At 35.2% G+C, this 21,451-nt stretch overlaps 1 protein-coding gene across 1 annotated transcript; it reads right to left on the reverse strand.

Annotated features, from left to right (window-relative positions):
* Positions 1-538: 538 nt before the first annotated feature.
* Positions 539-20,430, reverse strand: LOC120131327 (transmembrane protein 184 homolog DDB_G0279555-like). The gene is made up of 2 exons (XM_039148336.1): positions 19,977-20,430; positions 539-823 (listed from the first exon to the last, which is right to left on the reverse strand). Exons 1-2 carry the CDS (start codon positions 20,172-20,174, stop codon positions 614-616), a joined length of 408 nt encoding a protein of 135 aa, XP_039004267.1. The 5' UTR covers positions 20,175-20,430; the 3' UTR covers positions 539-613.
* Between the last annotated feature and the right edge of the window lie 1,021 nt (positions 20,431-21,451).

Genomic DNA, 21,451 nt, shown 5'->3' on the forward strand with positions numbered 1-21,451 from the left:
TCAATGCACGAAAAACAAATCAACGTAAAAAAGGTTGATATTTGGGAGGCACGTCGAAAAGGAATTGAGGTTCATCCATCCAACCTTTTTTTCTTCTTGAACAGAAACAAGTAGTTAATCTACCCAAAGTGGAAGCTGTCGTGTATTTACAGTCGTCATAATGGTGGGAACATATTTTTTTTAGAATATCAATCTGGGTACGATACTTTTGGAAATAGGTAAACCAACATGGAAGGAACTCTAGTCTCCAGCTGCTGGTTTTTTCCACATACGAGCTACTTATTCATAATATATCATGTTTAAGGTTACCTGCATTGTCAGATAATTAGGCTTCTTTGTATCATTGGATTTGTTTTATACTTGAAATACATGCATATATAACAAAATATTACTTGAAACGTTCTCTATGTAGTTAATATCGTAAAAATGTCTTTATTGCATAAATAAATAAATTTATGTTCGATATACAAATGCAATTACAAAACAGATTATATTTCTGTTTGATATAAAAATGCAATTACAAAACAGAATATAAGCATTCATAACAAATTATTTTCTAATCCCACAGAAACAGATATTTTTTTCTTCCAATTAGAGCTTGGGAATCCTAAAATCATTCCATTTTCTTTCCTAGCTTCAACTTAGCTTCATCATCTCCACTGTATGGGTTAACATGGTATGCATACTGCTGGAGAACAGCGAAAAAAACCATCTCCAGACACACCAATATGTTTTGAAAAGCTTCCTCAAGGTGCTCCACATCCAACCAGAAATGATGCGGCTTTATGATGCCCACCGCAACTAGTATGTCAAGCACCACTCCCTGCATGCAGTCAATTGATGCCATTAAATATAAGATAAAAACAGAATAATATTAGTTCAACAACAAACAACAGCAAACGAGGGCAAGGAAACATTGAGTTGGTTGTACTCCAGGATGCTATCCACAGCTTGCAATACAAAGCAATGTTTAGAATTTGACAACATTTATATCTAGTACCCCAGAACAGTCAAAATCTCCGCTTTAGCTTTAAATAATTGAATAATTCATAGTGCTCAAAGAAGAAAGTTCCACTCAACCAGCAATCCTGCAAACTTCTTCGAAGGAAGAAACAAAAGACATCCAGCCAGAGGACGGAAGAAAATTAATAAGAAACTGTCGTAACCGGTTTTCGTCCGGGCACGAAATATTACTTGGCGGGAAAATTTATGTGAATAAATGATTTTTAAAAATAATTTGGGAGTCGCCATCGGCCTTTTGGGTCAGGTAGGTCGAATACCTAAAAATTATTTTTTTTTTTAAAAGAGTTTTAAGAAAACATCAAAAAAAAATGAACTGATCTGCGTTTATAACCAAAAATTCGTTCTTTTTAATAATAAAAAGGGGATTCGTGGTCGGTTACGTTTAGGGAATGATTAGCACCCCTACAACGCCCAAAATTGGTACTTTTTAATTATAAATTGTCTCTATTATTAAAAATTCAAAATATATTTAATTTATAATCCTATTATTTCAAAATTATATATAAAAAATATTTAAAAATATCGGAAAAGGACTTCTAGGTGCCTTAAGACAGCTCTTTTCTTTCATATTAATAAATATTAATTTGAATAAAATTAAATAATAATTTTTTATAATATTTAATTTTAAAATACTAGAATAGGACATCCAGTTGTATTAAGACTGCCCTTTTCTTCGATTAAAATAATTTATTGAAAAAAATAAATTATTATTTATTATATATATATTTATGACTACATAATAATAATAAAAATATTTAAATATATAAACAAATAAAATTAAAACAATAAAAATATAATTATAACTATATGAAAATATTAAAAATTGGTGACTAGATTATAGTAAAATTAAAATTAAATATCCAATTCATAATTAATCAAAATTATAGGGATTAAACATGCTATTTTCTTATTTATTAATTCAGTGACTAAAATAAAATTTATCTAAAATTCGAATATCAGATTAAAATAAATTAAAAATATAAACTCGGGATTAAAATATTAATTATTAAAATTAAGGGATTAAATCTGTTATTTACCCTAAATATATTATTTTAATATAAAGGACTAAAATAAATAAAACTAAAATTTAAAGATCAGATTAAAAGGATTATAAATTGATTTAGTGACTAAAATGTAAAGTATACAAATTTGAGGGATGGCGGACGGGATTTAACAATTAAAAAATTACAAACAGATCCCTCCCCAAAACGGCGTCGTTTGGGGAGGGCTATTTAAGCCCCTTCATAGCTGGCCCTTCGGGCCAGCAGCTCATTCTTCTCCTTTCTTCTTCTCTCTCACAAACGAGAGAAGAAAAAACTCTCTCGGCTCTCTCTAGCTTCCCTCATCGGAGGGAAGCCGGTCACCGGGCGGCAGCTGTCTGCCGCCGTGATTCTCACCGCCGGCCACCGCATCCGGTGGCCGGAGAAAATTTTTTTTACACCATCATGTAGATCGGACCGTCCTAATGACGGTTCCGTTGTTCTTTTCTTTTAAAAAGCTCCCAATCGGAGCAAATCTAGGAAAATACCTTCGGTTTTTGAAGGTAGTTGGTGACGTTTGGAGGGGTCCGGTGGTCGTGGCTTCCTCGGTAAGCTTCTCTCCTCCCTTTTCTTCTGTTTTTGGTTGCTGGTTGTTGTGATTTGGTCTCTATTTTTGTATCTTTTGCTCTCGGTTTTGTCTCTCTGGGGTCTGTTGTTCTCTGTTTTGTTCGCAGATGGATAGCCATCACCGGTGTGGCCATCGGACCGGGTAAAAGAATACCCTTCGGTGAGTCACCGGACTCCCAATGGTGACTCACCCCATAGCCATAGCGTGGACGGCTGGCGTTGGAGCTTCTGGAGCCTTCGGTTGGGGCATGGCAGCGGTTGGAGCAACGTGGAGCGGCGGCAGCTGGTGTAGTCCCTAGGGTATCATAACCCTAGGGTTTTGTCTGGCGCCATCTGGACCGTTGGATCTTGCCAGATCCAACGGTGGCAAGCTGAGGCGGCTGGGAGAAGAGGGAAACCCTAATCTGGTTTAGGGTTTCCATTGGGCTTCTGGATTTGGGCCACCATTTGTAATTGGGCCTCCATTTTGGGTTTTGTAATATTAAATAATATATATTAATAATAATAATTATTATAAATATAATAATAATTATTATTATATAAATAACATTAAAATGAAAAAAATGAATATCTTCAGCTGCCCCTCTTTGCTTATTCTTAATAAGAATAGAGCAAAGACGAAAAGATAATAAGTTTTTTTTCATTTGACTTTACTTGATTAATATGGAGATGTTGAATAAATTCTTCTCTTTCTTCAGATGAGTTCTTCTTATTATGAACTTTCCATTGGGGATGATGTTGACCTCTTTCCTTCTATGATAGAGTCATTTAAAAGGTTGAATAAGCTCTTCTTATTATGAACTTTCTCTTCTTCAGATGAGTTCTTCTCATTATGAACTTTCTCTGGAAAAGCTGATCAATCGAGTGATGGATTTGAGCAAAAGGTTGAACAAGCTCTTCTCATTATGAACTTCTTCTTCCTTCTTCAGATGAGTTCTTCTTATTATGAACTTCTATGGAAAAGCTGATCCATCGAGTGATGGATTTGAGCAAAAGGTTGAACAAGCTCTTCTCATTATGAACTTCTTCTTTCTTCTTCAGATGAGTTCTTCTTATTATGAACTTCTCTGGAAAAGTTGATCCATCAAGTGATGGATTTGAGCAAAAGGTTGAACAAGCTCTTCTCATTATGAACTTCTTCTTCCTTCTTCAGATGAGTTCTTCTTATTATGAATTTCTCTGGAAAAGCTGATCCATCAAGTGATGGATTTGAGCAAAAGGTTGAACAAGCTCTTCTCATTATGAACTTCTTCTTCTTTCTTCAGATGAGTTCTTCTTATTATGAACTTCTCTGGAAAAGCTGATCCATCAAGTGATGGATTTGAGCAAAAGGTTGAACAAGCTCTTCTCATTACGAACTTCTTCTTCCTTCTTCAGGTAATGAGTTCTTCTTATTATGAACTTCTCTGGAAAATTTTAATCCATCACATGATGAATTCAAACAAAAGGTTAAACAAATTCTTCTCATTATGAACTTCTTCTTCCTTTTTCAGATGAATTCTTCTCATTATGAACTTTCTCTGGAAAATCTGATCCATCAAGTGATGGATTTAAATCTTTGCTAAAATCTTTGAAATTCCTGTCAAAATTCAACATGGATGAGAATGAATGAAAATGCACCTATTTTTGCAAACGCCTAAAATATGATGCATGAATGTTTATTTGATTTCAGATTGGTGAATTGAGTATTTCTTCAATTGTAAAAACCCAATAAATCTTTCTTCTTCAAATCAGAGAATCTATCATCTTTGACAAATGTAGATGTAGATATAATGTCACAAAACCTCTTGAGAATAAAACTCAATAGTATAGGCTCTTGAAAAGCTTGCATTCATGCAACATGTTGATTCTGATAACAACTCATCTGATTATGAAGTGACCTTTTCAGATGATTTCACATTCTGATAACAACTCATCTGATTATGAAGTGATCTTTCAAGATGATTTCACATTCTGATAACAACTCATCTGATTATGAAGTGATCTTTCAAGATGATTTCACAGATATCGATAGTTCTTTCAATACTGAGAAATCTTGAATTCTGATTCTGATGATGAGAATAAACTGTTTATACTTGACAAAAATGGGATTCTCAGAGGCTGAAGCTTCAATAGCTATGGAGAGATGTGGTCCAGATTCATCAATTGCAAAATTGACAAATTTTATATGTGTTGCTCAAATGGCTAAGGTTACTGACACATTTCTTCCGATAAAAGATGGGAAGCCATTATGCAATGATCCTAATTACAAGAAAAGGCGAAACCTGGCTATGATTTTTGGGAAAGAAATAAGCAAAAGAAGCTTTAAAAGAAACTTCTTAATGAAGACGATCATGCAATTCATCTTTTAATTCCAATGATTGTTTCTGGGTTTTATATCAAACCAAATCAGATAACTCAAAGAATACTTCCAGAAGATGCTATTGGGTCTCCTTATTTCTACTATGAGCAAATTCATCTTTCAAATTTAATGATTGGTTCTGTGGTTTCATATCAAACCAGATCAGATAACTCAAAGAACACTTCCAGAAGATGCTATTAGCACATTCCTCTTCCAAATTCAATAATTGGTTTTACCAAACCAGATCAGATAACTCAAAGAACACTTCTAGAAGATGCTATGAGCACATTCATCTTTCAAATTCAATGATTGGTTTTACCAAACCATATCAAATAACTCAAAGAACACTTCCAGAAGATGCTATGAGCACATTCATCTTTCAAATTCAATGATTGGTTTTACCAAACCAGATCAGATAACTCAAAGAACACTTCCAGAAGATGCTATGAGCACATTCATCTTTCAAATTCAATGATTGGTTTTACCAAACCAGATCAGATAACTCAAAGAACACTTCCAGAAGATGCTATGAGCACATTCATCTTTCAAATTCAATGATTGGTTTTACCAAACCAGATCAGATAACTCAAAGAACACTTCCAGAAGATGCTATGAGCACATTCATCTTTCCAGCTAATGTTTGGACTGGGATATCACAGTACTTATTAGATGTAAAGCCAGAATTTGTAGATTCGAAGCATTTTCATACTGCTACACTGAAAAGGGCTATATTCATAATTCTTCCAATTAAGAACATATTTTCTCTTTATTCTGCTTCCTCCATGTGCTGATGCTTTTCCATTGACAAAGAAATGATGGCCTTCATGAGATTCAAGAACAAAGTTGAACTGTTTATAAACATGTACAGGAAGTGCCAAATTGATAGAAAGGATCTGTAAGGCTCTTGAAGCTTATGACAATGAATCACATTCGAATGTCCAAAAGTATGTTCTCGATGAGTGCTGAAAATGGAATCTAGTATGGGTTGGAAGGAATAAAGTTGCTCCACTTGGATTTGATGAGGTGGAAATGCTTCTAGGTTTCTCTAAAAACCATACACAATAATCTGTATAGAGACATGTTCCATGGTGGTATCAATGTCCTGTCTCTTTTCTCTGGGATTAATCATGCAGAAGTTGCCTTTTACTGTCTTGGCATACTTTTGAAAGCATATGTGCAAGAACTGAATGATGATCGATTGGAGCAATTGATGAGTAGATTTGTCGAATTCGACCTTGTTGTCGGTTGTATCTAGCATAACAACCTTATTTTTCATGGCTTTAAGATGGTGATGATTTGCTTACTTTGTATTCCATGTATTTAAAAGTATTAACATAAAGTGATATTCAGAAATCTTTAACTTATTTCAAAATTATGTTAATTCATAGAAGAATAAATTGAATTTTCGAAAATAAATTGAATCTCAAATAAATTGAACTTGAAATAAATAGAATTGTATTCAAAGTTATGGCAAGCATAAGAATGATAAAAATTCAAATGTCTCAACAAATTATTAGCATAAGTATTTCTAAATTAATCAAGTTTACACAATTTAGAGAAATGATGTAAGCTTTTGTCTGGAAGATCTCAAACGTTGTCAAAATGCTTGTAGATGTGAAGTTTCTCCCAAACTGTCAAAATCTTAAGAGGGTTCAATTGCCAGATGCCTAATATCAACCTGCATTTGAGCCGCCTTTTCAGGTTTTCAACTCAAATCCTTCCTTTGGTTACAAGATGCCCTTTGCGGGTTTTCACCTTGACCCTTTTTTTTTCTTTTTCTTTTCTTTTTCTCTTTTTTTTCAAGCATAATATTTCTTGATAGAATATGAGTTTATTGGATTTCTCAGAATTTTTCCATCCATTTCTGCCAAGATCAACGCTCCTCCGGAAAAGGCCTTTTTCACAACGTATGGCCCTTCCCAATTAGGCATCCATTTCCCACGGAAATCTTTATGTATAGGCAAAATCTTTTTAGTACTAGATCACCCTCTTGGAATTCTCTTGGATGTACTTTTTTGTCATGAGACTTCATCATCCGTTTCTGATACATCTGTCCATGGCAAATAGCTTTCAATCTTTTCTCCTCAATAAGGTTCAATTGATCAAATCTAGCTTGGATCCATTCAGATTCATCCAATTTTATTTCTCTCAATATTCGAAGCGATGGAATCTCAACTTCAATTGGTAAGACTGCTTCCATCCCGTAGACTAAAGAAAAAGGCGTTGCCCCAGTAGATGTTCGAACAGTAGTTCGGTATGCATATAGAGCAAAAGGTAACTTCTCGTGCCAATCTTTGTAAGTTTCAGTGGTCTTTGTAATGATTCTCTTGATGTTCTTATTTGCTGCTTCAACTGCCCCATTCATCTTTGGACGATACGCCACTGAGTTTGCATGTTTGATCTTAAACTGTGCACAAAGTTCGGTCATCATTTTGTTGTTCAGGTTCAGAGCATTATCTGTAATGATCCTTTCTGGTAGGCCATACCGGCAAACTATCTCTTTCTTTATGAATTTGCAGACTGTGGACCTCTTAATATTGGCATATGAAGCAGCTTCAACCCATTTGGTAAAATAATCAATTGCCACAAGGATGAAACAATGTCCATTCGATGCTTTTGGTGTGATTGCACCAATGACATCTATTCCCCACATAGAAAATGGCCAGGGTGCTGTCATTACATGTAAAGGAGATGGGGGTACATGAATCTTGTCTGCATATATCTGGCATTTATGACATTTCCTTGCATAATCAATGCAATCAGTGTGCATGGTAGCCCAATAGTATCCATATCTCATTATTTTTCTGACCATGGAAAGACCATTTGCATGTGTTCCACATATTCCACTGTGTACTTCTTCAATGATGCTTCTAGCTTCGCTGGAATTTAAACATCTCAATAGCATTTGATCATTGCTTCTTTTATACATAATCTCTCCATCAAGAAAATATCCAGCAGCCATTCTTCTCAAGGTTCTTTTATCAATTTCCGATGCATTTGGTGGATAACTTTGATTTTTGATATATTGCAGAATATCATGATACCATGGTTTACCATCTACCTCTTCTTCCACACTATAACAATGTGCAGGAATTTCATATACTTGTATTTGGATTAGCATCATATCAACTTTCTTAGTTGCTTGAAACATAGCAGCTAATGTAGCCAAAGCATCTGCCATTTGATTTTCTTCTCGAGGGAGATAATTGAAGGTAACTCTCTCAAATTCTTTCACTAATTCGAGGGTAAAATTTTGATATTCTAACAATTTGGGATCTTTTGTTTCCCATTCTCCTCTCAATTGATACACCACTAACGATGAATCTCCATATATTTTGAGACATTTGATTTTTCTTTCTATAGCTGCTTTCAATCCCATGACACAAGCTTCATATTCCGCCATGTTATTGGTGCAAAAGAACTCCAGTCTACTTGTAAAGGGATAATAAATATTTTCTGGAGAAATTAACATTACCCCGATTCCTCGTCCCAAAGCATTAGATGCTCCGTCAAAGTAAAGCTTCCAAGTTGCAAATTCATCATTTGTTCTGACTTCTTCATTCATGGATATGCACAACAAATCTTCATCGGGAAAATTGAAACTCAAAGGCTGATAATCATTTGATACACGACTGGCCAGAAAATCAGCTATGACACTTCCTTTTATCGCTTTTTGGTTGACATATACAATATCAAACTCAGATAATAACATCTGCCATCTAGCCATTCTGCCTGTCAAAGCTGGTGATTCCATTAAGAATTTTAAAGGATCAAGTTTTGATATCAACCAAGTAGTATGGTATAACATATATTGTCTGAGTCTTCGAGTAGTCCACACCAAGGCACAACATAATTTTTGTATTGGTGGATATCGAATTTCACAATCAGTAAATTTCTTACTCAGATAATAAATAGCTTTTTCTTTCCTTCCAGATTCATCATGCTGTCCTAGTACACATCCCATCGAATTTTCGAAGACCGTCAAGTAGAGAATTAATGGTCTATCAGGCATTGGTGATACTAAAATGGGGGCATTGGATAAATATTTCTTAATAATATCCAAAGTTTCTTGACATTCTTCATTCCAAACCTCAGGATTGTTCTTTCGAAGTAATTTGAACACTGGATCACATTTGTCAGTTAATTGAGAAATGAACCGAGATATATAATTTAATCTTCCCAAAAAGCCTCGAACTTCTTTTTTTGTATTGGGTGGTGGAAGATCTTGAATTGCTTTTACTTTATCTGGATCAATCTCGATTCCTTTTTTACTGACCACAAATCCCAAAAGTTTCCCGGAAGTTACCCCAAAAGTGCATTTAGCGGGGTTAAGCTTTAATTGATACTTCCTCAATATCTGGAAAAGCTTTCTCAGATTTTGAATATGTTCTTCTTCAGTTCGGGATTTGGCAATCATGTCATCCACATATACTTCAATCTCTTTGTGCATCATGTCATGAAACAAAGTTACCATGGCTCTTTGATATGTTGCCCCTGCATTTTTCAATCCAAATGGCATCACTTTATAGCAGAATGTGCCCCACATAGTTACAAATGTTGTTTTTTCCATGTCTTCAGGATTCATTTTTATCTGATTATATCCTGAAAAGCTATCCATAAATGAAAACCATGCGTGTCCTGCAGTATTGTCTACCAATGTGTCTATGTGGGGTAATGGAAAGCTATCTTTTGGACTAGCTTTGTTGAGATCTCTGTAATCCACACACATTCGAACTTTCCCATTTTTCTTTGGTACGGGAACAATGTTGGCTACCCATTCTGGGTATTTAGATGCCTGTAGGAAACCTGCGTTGATCTGTTTCATCACTTCTTCTTTGATTTGCAACAACATTTCTGGCCTCATTCGTCTGAGCTTTTGTTGGACCGGTTTATATTCTGGATTAATTGGAAGCTTGTGTATCACTATATCTGTGCTTAAACCAGGCATATCTTGATAAGACCAGTCAAAGATATCTTTGAACTCTTGAAGGAGATTTATCAATTCTTGTTTTATCTGGATTGTCAGAGTAGTACCAATTTTCACCTCTTTCATTTCTTCATCTGTTCCCAAATTCACAGTCTCAATCTCTTCTTTGTGGGGTAGAATTTGTTTGTCTTCTTTTTTTACCAATCTTAATAGTTCAGTAGGAACATCACATTCCAGTTCATCCTCACACCCATTGATTTCTTCCAGACATATGGGTTGCTCTAAATTAATCTCTTGATTAAATTTAGGAATAAATATGCTATTATCATGGTGACATCTGCAAATTTAAGTCGGACATATTTCCGAAAGAATATAGTAAATTTATGAAATAAATGTAAAAATGTAGGAAAATGTAAAGAATGATTGCCATCTGAAAATTTTAAAGAAAATTTCTTATAATTAACATAATTTCCTTTACAAGATAACAAAAAGTTTTCATATTTTTGAGCTAAACATAAAGATTAGTTTTGAATATTACTCTGCGTTAATATTAAAAACTATAGGAAGATCTTCAGTAGTCCAATTGTTGAGTGTTTCTCCAGGAAAACATGGGCGAATCCTATCCAAGTATTTGCCAGTCTTGTTGTCATTCATGATCATGTTGATAAATAATCCATTCATAGCTTCTTCAACTATGTTTTGATCTTTCGTCAACTTTTCTTCTTTAAAGGCTTCAACAAGCTGCTGTTCTACATTAATTGTTCCCCCTGATCTGAAAGTGGTCTTCAACTGTGGGAAAAACATGTGTTCCCAAAAGATTTCTTTCCCTTTCAACCTTGCCTTTCTGTCCTCACATCTTCTTTTCATCTCTTTGTTCTTTTACTGAAAATTGGGCTTAAATCCAAGCCCAAAACGATCTTTCTTCATCTGTATATTTACAGGAACCGAAATCCCTTGAAGATTCTTTCCTAAACCTTTCCCAGCTTTAGCTCCGATGCCTAAAGTTTGTCGTACCGTCATCTTGGTGCAATCAGATAATCTGGGATATGGAATTTTGCTTCCTTCTGCAATAAAGGTTGCATTGACAAATTCAAGAGCTCGGAAAGAGCATTCAAGTGCATCATCATTGGTTTCAATATATGGAACATCACTTGTTATAGACGCAATGATTTCTTCTTCAGCTCCTACGCATATTAGTTGTCCATCAACAACAAATTTCAATTTCTGATGTAATGAAGAAGGAACGACTCCTGCTGAATGAATCCATGGCCTCCCTAATAAACAATTATATGTAGGGTGGATGTCCATCACCACAAAGTCAATATTGTACACAACTGGTCCAATTAACAACGATATTTCCATTTTCTCGAGCACCTCTTTTTGAGTACCATCAAAGGCTCGCACTACATTCTGATAACTCTTCATGTATGATTGATCCACAGGCATTCTTTGAAGTGTGACTAGAGGCATCAAGTTGAGAGCGGATCCATTGTCAATCAATACTCCTGGCAACACATGACCATGACAATGTGTCGTGATGTTCAAAGCTTTTACTGACCCCATTCCTCCTTCCGGTATTTCATCATCCGTGAACGTTATGTAATTGTCAGCGGCTATATGTCCCACAATTCTGTCAAGTTTATTGAGGGATATATCCTCAGGGATAAATGTTTGATTGAGCATTTTCATCAAAGCATTTCTATGTGCTTCTGAATTCATCAATAGATCAAGAATAGAAATTCTCGCTTGTTGTTTGTGTAGTTGTTCAACCACACTATACTCACTATGTTTCAGGAATTTCAAAAATTCTTGGGCTTGTTTTTCTGTCACAGGCTCATTGAATGCTGGAGGGGATTCATCATCAAATACCTTCTGAGGTATTGCCATGACTTTTCCTTTTGCTTTCACTTGTTCAGAAGCATTGGATGTTTCGGGAGAGTAACATCTCCCACTTCTTGTAAAGAAGCCGACTTCGCTTACTGCTTCAGACGTCGATGTTGTACTCAAACTCTGTATTTTCTCTTCTGTTTTTTCTAGAGAAACAGATTCTCCTACCATTGAAACATTGGTAGTATAATTCCAAGGTACCCTGCGAGTATCTTTGTATGGAAATGGTAGAGGAGTGGTGATAACTACTTTCGGCTTTATTGGTGCAGGAATCACCGTAGATGATTTCACATTAATGATCACAGGATCATTTATTCTTTGACTAGGTTTAGAATCCTCTGATGAGCAAACATCATCTTCTTTTTTCCCTGGTTCTTCTTCAAAGAATTCTATTTCTCTGTTGTTCATCAATTTTTGCACCAAATCCCTAAACTCAGGACATAGTTGAATTTTATGCCCCTTCTCTTGATGATATTCACAATAATTCTTGCCTTCATTCTGCTTTGGCCTAAATTGTTGTGGAATTATACCGGCTAAAGAGAGTTGTTGAAATACCCAAACAAAAGGAGATTTAATTTCAGAAATGTCAGTTTTTGCTTTCTTTCTGTTCTCTTCCTGAATTGCATTCACGTTTTTATCTCTATGATTTGGCAATGGATGATTTGATGTAGATGGTGTATTGAATTCCAACTTTCCAGTGTTGATCAAATTTTGAACCACCCTTTTGAATGCCAAACAGTTTTCAATAGAATGACCTGTAATTCCTTCATGGTAAACACAGTGTGCCTTTGTATCATACCAAGGAGGGAATGGTGGTTGCATGGGAACCAAAGGATAGGGCCGTATGACATCTGCTTTTTACAGCGAATCATAGATCTCCGCATATGGTACTGGTAAAGGTGTAAAAGACAACCTTTCATTTTCCTTTCGAGATCCTCTGGACTCTGCTCGATTAGTGTTTGTTTCCTCTTTCTTAACCCTTGGCTGGGTTATTGTAACACTTTTTGATGAATCCTTGTTGTAAGAATTTGCATTGTTGACTTCATTCTCTTTTTTCCGGTACATAGGTCTTTTGGAACTAGACCCCTCATTTGATTCAATTTTGCCACTTTTCAAGACATTTTCAATGAGTTCTCCAGAAATGACCAAATCTGCAAAATTTCTGGTTGCATTCCCCATTAGATGATTTAAATAAGGAGCTTTCAATGTATGGACAAATATTACTGTGGCCTCTTTTTCTGACAAAGGTGGTTGAACTTGGGCTGCTGTGTCACGCCATCTCTGAGCATACTGTCTGAATGTTTCATTATTCTTTTTCTCCAAATTTTGGAGAGTCCATCTATCAGGGACCATGTCTGTTACGTGGCGGTACTGCTCTAAGAATGCTTTAGCCAGATCTTTCCAGGATCTAATGTTGGCTTTGGTCAATTGAGTATACCATTTTAAAGCTGGTCCTGTCAAACTATCCTGAAAGCAGTGAATTAACAATTTCTCGTCTTTCACATATCCTGCCATTCTGCGACAAAACATAGTAATGTGGGATGAAGGGCATGTAGTACCGTCATATTTATCAAATTCGGGAGCTTTGAACTTGATGGGGAGGATTAGGTCTGGAACCAAACTCAACTCACTAGCGTCAAACCCATAAAATGATTCAGTTATTTCCACGGATTTCATTCGTTCTTCTAAGCTCTTGATCTGTCTGGTCAATTCTTCATTTACTTTTTCTTTCTCATTCAGCTCATTCAAATCTGGGATTAAATGCTCAGTATTAAAATCCCCTATTTTCACATCTGATATAAGCGGATTTTTGCTTGAAGATGCAGGATCCACTTGTCTATTTTCATGTGGTTTGGCTTCTTGAAATGCTGATGTACGAGCATTGATTTGTATAGGTGTAGTACCAGAGTGATAAATTGGTTCTGGTGGAAAACCTAGAGGATACATAGGTTCTTGGTCGAAAGATACAGGATTTTCATGCATTTTTCCAATGATAGCCTGCCTTTTAAACATGTCCTCTATTTTCTGCATCATGCTGTCTTGTGAATTTGCAATATTGGCTTCAATTTTTTCCAGCTTTATTCTCATTTCTTCTTGTTCTTTATGATGCTGTTCCTCAATACGTTGTATTTTATCCTCCATAATTCTCTTAGTAGCTTGTCTAGTACCGTAGTGATGTTGTATTTCTCTTTTGGCCAGAATAACTGCGATTGAAAAATCTTTTAATATTATTTTTTCCAAATTTTAATTAATGAATTTTATCTTAATAATAAAAATTATACATAAAGAAAATCATGAAATGAATAATGAATGTATGCATGTATGCAAAAAGGTATTGATCCCAAAAAGTTAACTATCATAGAACAACTTTCATCGGCATACAAAAATTTCTTTATAATAGTTCATAACTACAGATAAGGCATAGCTTTCCTATTAAGCTCTATAATTTCTTTCATTAACCATGACACCTTCTTTCCGTACTTAGAAACTGGATCAACGTGATGCTCAATTATTTTGGCTTCAACAGCTAGTTCCCCAACATATCTAGCAACTTCGCTCATTTGTACCATGGCCTCGAACACCATATTACTTCTTTCTTCACTTCTTTCAACATAGAAATCAGTTGACTTTTGCCAGTGTTCATTCGTTCCTTCAAGAGTTTGCTCTAACTCAGTGATTCTGACTTGACAATTGTGCAGAATTTTTTCAAGATCTAAAATGCGTCTTCGCAGTGAAGATCTTTCCTCATTACTTTCTTTTAGATCATTAGGTCCTAGACGAACCTTTTCTTGAAATAATGATTCTTCAAGTTGCAAAATGTAAGCGTTAAACTCTGAGTTTTTGTTTCTAGACTGATCCAGATCTTCTTCAAGTTTTGTTCGTGCTTCTTGCGTTCTTTGATTAATCTTCTGGATTTGAACATTCTTGTTTCTGCATCTTTGCATCCAATTGCTAGCCACTTCTTGCTCTACCTCAATTTTGGTGTTGAAATTCTTTCTTTCCAACTCCCATTTTTCTCTTTCAATATTGAACTCTTCAATCTTTTGGCCCCTGACTTCAAATTCAGCAATCAGCTGGTTCATTTCAGATTCAAATCCCTTGAACATGATATTTTTCTCACCTTCAAATTTATCAAAGATGTCATTCTTCATTTCTTCTAAATCTTTGGCTCGATCCCTTTCTCTTTGCATTTCATTCATGATCTCGCGGTGTTCAGCCTTGTGTTTTATAATTCGCTCTCTTCTGTCGACCTCAAAATCTTCCATTTTTTGCTTTCCTTTCTCAAGGCTTTTGAGTAGACGGCTATTCTTTCCTTTCGGATCTTCAACTCGACTTTTCTCGATGTTCAATTCTCTGCTTATCTGTATTGTTGATTGGCTTGGTCCTGATGCTTTCCGGGATTTATATAACTCTTGGTAATTTTTCTTTAATGCTCTAAATTCACCATCAACTTTTTCTTTGTTTTCTCTCAACATTGCACATTGTGATGAATGAAAGTCAATATCAACACCCAACATAGCTTTATCTCGTCTCACTTGCTCTAATTCTCTTGACCAGCCTTCTCTTTCTGCTTCAAACTCAACTCTCAGGATTTCAATCTCTGATGGAACCACTTTAATGCGATCTTCCATAGAGATATCCTCATTTTGATCTGGTAGAGGAATATTTTCATTTTTCCTGACATATCTCCATTCCTCATAATCAGGAGTTAGCATTTCTTTTGCTGCTTTAGCTCGGATACAAAAAGTTGTTTTCCAAGCTGTAACGGCTTCCATGATATTTCTTTTATAATTTTTGCTGTGGAATGTGAACTCAGATGAATGTAATCCAGCAATGACAGGTACAAATTGACGACCTTCATACTGTCTTATGACCAGAAGTGGTGCATATCCAATTCCTCCCCATAATCCGAGCAGCATTATCCAATTGTAATCACCACATTTGTAAAAGAATTCCCTTTGGATTTGCCACGGGGCTCGCCAAACAACGTCATTACTTTGCAGATTTCGAAAAGCATTAATCCACATATCTTTCTTAATTTCTTTTGGCCATTCTTGCTCCAGAAATTCTTTTAATGGTGAGTAATCCGTGTTAAAGCGTCGGTATGAAACCTTTTCTGTCTTCCAGAAATGGCTACGGACCCAAACATATAACAACTGGGTACACCCTGAGAATCGTCCACCTCCTAGCTTTCTACAAGCATTTAACGATCTGAAGGTCTCTGCTAGAATTGCAGAAGCAGGATTAATCTTTTTCGGTAGCTGTTCAAACAAATCTACCACTGCAGCTTCAACATATCCCAATACTTTTGGGAAGATGACCATACCATATATACCCAAAGCAAATAGATCGAATCGTACTTTAGTGTCTGGATGACTCTGAATAAGTTCTTTAATGTTGGTCCAAGCAATGCCTTTGCTTTCGCCTTTTTGTTTTGTACGGGATGTCACCCATTCTTCTCTTACCCTGGCAATCTTTGCTAATTTAACTCGAAAGGGTTGAGTTTTAATTGACTTTGAATAGATTCGATTCTCCAAAGCCCCTTCGATATGTAGCAAAGTTGTGTACTCTTCAATAGTAGGGACCAAGTCCTCCTTATTGAGAGTGAAGCAATTGTACCTTGGATTCCAGAATTGAATTAGGGCTCTGAGTAATTCATCATCAACTTCGACATAGAGCAAATATGGGATGTCTCCGTAAGTCTGATAAAACTGTAATTTTTTGTTTGAATCCCAACTTTCCCAAATGCTTCGCAAATCTTGCATATCATTTCTTTTTAGCGAAACTGGAGCATAACTGGCCAAGTCAGATACATAATCATCCTGCAAACTGTTTCCTTCTTGTTTTTGTAAGTCCTCAGCCCACTATCTTACTTCTGAGTTTAGAATTATTTGATTTGAACATTTTTTATTCATGGATGAAGGCTTTCCAATGAGACAATTAACACGAGGATCAATTCCTTTTTATCATGTATGATGCTATGCAAACAGAAAAGATAAAGAACACACAAAAAGAAATGAATTAGTTTACATAATAAAGAAATTTAATAATAACATTTACCTAAATATTTTTATTTAAACATGCTTTTTCATAATTTAAATAATTTAAATATACATGTAATTTAATCAGAAAAAAATAAATTAACAGGAAAATTAGAATTCATTTCTCCTGTGTGTATACCTATTTTGGACAAAATTTCGGCATGACTTCGGATCAGAAGAGTTTCTAAGGTTTATTATATGCAGGGTTTCAGATCTAAGAATAAAGATACCCGAATTGTCCTTGTTAGTGCCCCCTTGGGTTGCTAACCCTCAATCCTAGTCCATTACAGACTAAAATGGATCGAGTTCAATTCGAAGGGATACATTTCTCTATGCCTGACACGGAGAATAAATTCTCACGAAGACGTAGAGCATATGAACCCCGAAAGTTACTTGCTAGGTCTGACACGGAGAATAAATTCTCACGAAGACGTCACTTTCACTCCCACTTAAAAGGGACAAACTCAATTATAGAGCTTTATGTTATGCAATGCAAGTGTTGTGTGTGAGGAGAAATGTTCAAACCTTTGACAGAAAAATAAATAATGAAATAAAATACTTGCAAATAAAAATGAAATATTAATAAGAAAATATATACATACTATATAAAAAAAATTTTGAAAAGGAAAAATCATAAATTAAATATATAAATTTTAATTTATAATTAATAGAGACAATTTATAATTGATTTTAAAAGTTTGACCAGTCCCCAGCAGAGTCGCCAAGCTGTCGTAACCGGTTTTCGTCCGGGCACGAAATATTACTTGGCGGGAAAATTGATGTGAATAAATGGTTTTTAAAAATAATTTGGGAGTCGCCATCGGCCTTTTGGGTCAGGTAGGTCGAATACCTAAAAATTATTTTTTTTTAAAAGAGTTTTAAGAAAACATCAAAAAAAATGAACTGATCTGCGTTTATAACCAAAAATTCGTTCTTTTTAATAATAAAAAGGGATTCGTGGTCGGTTACGTTTAGGGAAGGATTAGCACCCCTACAACGCCCAAAATTGGTACTTTTTAATTATAAATTGTCTCTATTATTAAAAATTCAAAATATATTTAATTTATAATCCTATTATTTCAAAATTATATATAAAAAATATTTAAAAATATCGGAAAATGACTTCTAGGTGCCTTAAGACAGCTCTTTTCTTTCATATTAATAAATATTAATTTGAATAAAATTAAATAATAATTTTTTATAATATTTAATTTTAAAATACCAGAATAGGACATCCAGTTGTATTAAGACTGCCCTTTTCTTTGATTAAAATAATTTATTGAAAAAAATAAATTATTATTTATTATATATATATTTATGACTACATAATAATAATAAAAATATTTAAATATATATAAACAAATAAAATTAAAACAATAAAAATATAATTAGAACTATATGAAAATATTTAAAATTGGTGACTAGATTATAGTAAAATTAAAATTAAATATCCAATTCATAATTAATCAAAATTATAGGGATTAAACATGCTATTTTCTTATTTATTAATTCAGTGACTAAAATAAAACTTATCTAAAATTCGAATATCAGATTAAAATAAATTAAAAATATAAACTCAGGATTAAAATATTAATTATTAAAATTAAGGGATTAAATCTGTTATTTACCCTAAATATATTATTTTAATATAAAGGACTAAAATAAATAAAACTAAAATTTAAAGATCAGATTAAAAGGATTATAAATTGATTTAGTGACTAAAATGTAAAGTTTACAAATTTGAGGGATGGCGGACGGGATTTAACAATTAAAAATTACAAACAGATCCCTCCCCAAAATGGCGTCGTTTGGGGAGGGCTATTTAAGCCCCTTCATAGCTGGCCCTTCGGGCCAGCAGCTCATTCTTCTCCTTTCTTCTACTCTCTCGGCTCTCTCTAGCTTCCCTCATCGGAGGGAAGCCAGTCACCGGGCGGCAGCCGTCTGCCGCCGTGATTCTCACCGCCGGCCACCGCATCCGGTGGCCGGAGAAATTTTTTTTTACACCATCATGTAGATCGGACCGTCCTAATGACGGTTCCGTTGTTCTTTTCTTTTAAAAAGCTCCCAATCGGAGCAAATCTAGGAAAATACCTTCGGTTTTCGAAGGTAGTTGGTGACGTTTGGAGGGGTCCGGTGGTCGTGGCTTCCTCGGTAAGCTTCTCTCCTCCCTTTTCTTCTGTTTTTGGTTGCTGGTTGTTGTGATTTGGTCTCTATTTTTGTATCTTTTGCTCTCGGTTTTGTCTCTCTGGGGTCTGTTGTTCTCTGTTTTGTTCGCAGATGGGGTGATGGCTTTATAGCCATCACCGGTGTGGCCATCGGACCGGGTAAAAGAATACCCTTCGGTGAGTCACCGGACTCCCAGTGGTGACTCACCCCATAGCCATAGCGTGGACGGCTGGCGTTGGAGCTTCTGGAGCCTTCGGTTGGGGCATGGCAGCGGCTGGAGCAACGTGGAGCGGCGGCAGCTGGTGTAGTCCCTAGGGTATCATAACCCTAGGGTTTTGTCTGGCGCCATCTGGACCGTTGGATCTTGCCAGATCCAACGGTGGCAAGCTGAGGCGGCTGGGAGAAGAGGGAAACCCTAATCTGGTTTAGGGTTTCCATTGGGCTTCTGGATTTGGTCCACCATTTGTAATTGGGCCTCCATTTTGGGTTTTGTAATATTAAATAATATATATTAATAATAATTATTATTATAAATATAATAATAATTATTATTATATAAATAACATTAAAATGAAAAAAAAAATGAATATCTTCAGAAACCATATGGTTTATTATTCTCTGATGAGTTTCAATCTGATTTTCTATTCAGAGCAAGCATTTGATGTATATAGCCTTACCTAAATTAGGTTTAATCCTTACCTAGATTAGGCTTAATCATAAGATATATTTTCCCATACCCAGAGTGAGCTATGTTTCCTTAAAGGAGACAATGATTTTCTAGTTTCAAGTTACGGAAATATGTGTTAGCCAACCATCACACGAGTTAAGGGCCTATGTAACAGGCTTGGTTAGTTTTCCTATGGGCCATCACTGTTTATCCTCAAGGGTTTAGAGAAAACAAATGTATATTCCTTCATGATTCTATTGAGTGTAAACTAACGAGTGCTCCATAAAAAACTAAAGAATTAAGAAGGTTTTATTACCTGCAAAAAGCAGAAGAAAAAAATTCCCTTAATGCACATGAACTTTGCAAGTGGCTTGTGAGGTTCCAACTCTTTTGCAAAGACATGGTAAAAGGCTACCAAAGAGTATAATGCTAATGAAACAGACACAAAGAGGATGATTGTGAATGTCCAGCTCAACCAAGAAGGATAAAACTGAAGAAGTTGCAAAGTTATCATCAAGACAGAACACACTGGGCGGATGACAACAAATTGCCATGTCCAATACTTGAGAAGCTTTTAGTGTATTGTGGTTCAGCCTAACTGTTCGAGGCTGTAGTTTGAGCAACCACAATGCATCAAGAGATTTAATTAATAGTGCAACTACTAACTACGATTTCTTTTTAATTGAGATATATTGGTTTAAAATTCCATACCTGAAAAAGGGTCATTGGAAAGGAATGATGAATCTCTCTTCCTTTGATCTCATCAGGTACAACATTTTTGCTAACCGATATATTCAAATAACTATACATCAAAGCCATGAACTTAGCAATCACCCAGAACCAAAAACATCAAAAACCAGCAGTGAATAGCATTTAACATAGATAAACACAGCAAAGCCAAATCCAAAGATTGAGGAAAAGGGGCACTCACTAGTGCCTCATAACATTCCTTGATTGATTCCAGAAACATGAAGAACGTTTTGCTTCCTTTAACATCCAATAAACCCACGAAGGAGACAACAGCATAAGTAGGAGCCATAAGGATAATGAATAGTATAGCTTTCTGCTCCTTCGGTTTTTTTTCAGTAAAAAAGATGCTGTGACACAAGTTGCAGTGTGAAATGCAATGAAAGCACCACACAAAACGCCGATCCCAGCAGAGTCATCTGCGGACGATTTAAATTGCTAAAATCCATGATTTCTTTCCGCTAAGATATGAGAAAACCCAAAGCACGAATCTGCAAAAGACGCAACAAACATAAAATGAACAACAAATTCTCAAACATTAAAGCAAAATTTAAGAGCTACCCAGTTTGCAGTAACACAGATTTAAGGAAACGACCGCGAAAACGAACCTGATTAGTGATTAGTGAAATCTATGAGGGGAGTTCGCTGATCATGACAGTGATTTTAATAATAAAATCACAAGTTTCAGTATTTTTCCGACTACTGATTGACACGTTTCCAATTGAATCACAGAAAGAGGGCCTTGATTTTGCCGCTTGAGAGTTGTCTCCACAACGTGAAACAGGCGATATTTATTATATCTGCAGATCCGATGTCAATAATTTTTTAAAATCTTTAATCATGAATCTCTGCCCTTATTCTACTATAAAATTGAGATCTTAATTCTTATATCTTGTAAAAATTGAGAAGTATAAATTTTTTGTGATAATTATGTAATTAGTACCGAGGGAGAAGGACCAAAGCTATGGTTTGTCTTAGGCATCGCGGTTAAAATGAGATTAACGATAGATGAAGCGAATATATGTATAATATATTTTATATATA

This window comes from Hibiscus syriacus, unplaced genomic scaffold (assembly GCF_006381635.1).
Source record: "Hibiscus syriacus cultivar Baekdansim isolate YM2019G1 unplaced genomic scaffold, ASM638163v2 tig00110556_pilon, whole genome shotgun sequence".
Taxonomy (NCBI): Eukaryota; Viridiplantae; Streptophyta; class Magnoliopsida; order Malvales; family Malvaceae; genus Hibiscus; species Hibiscus syriacus.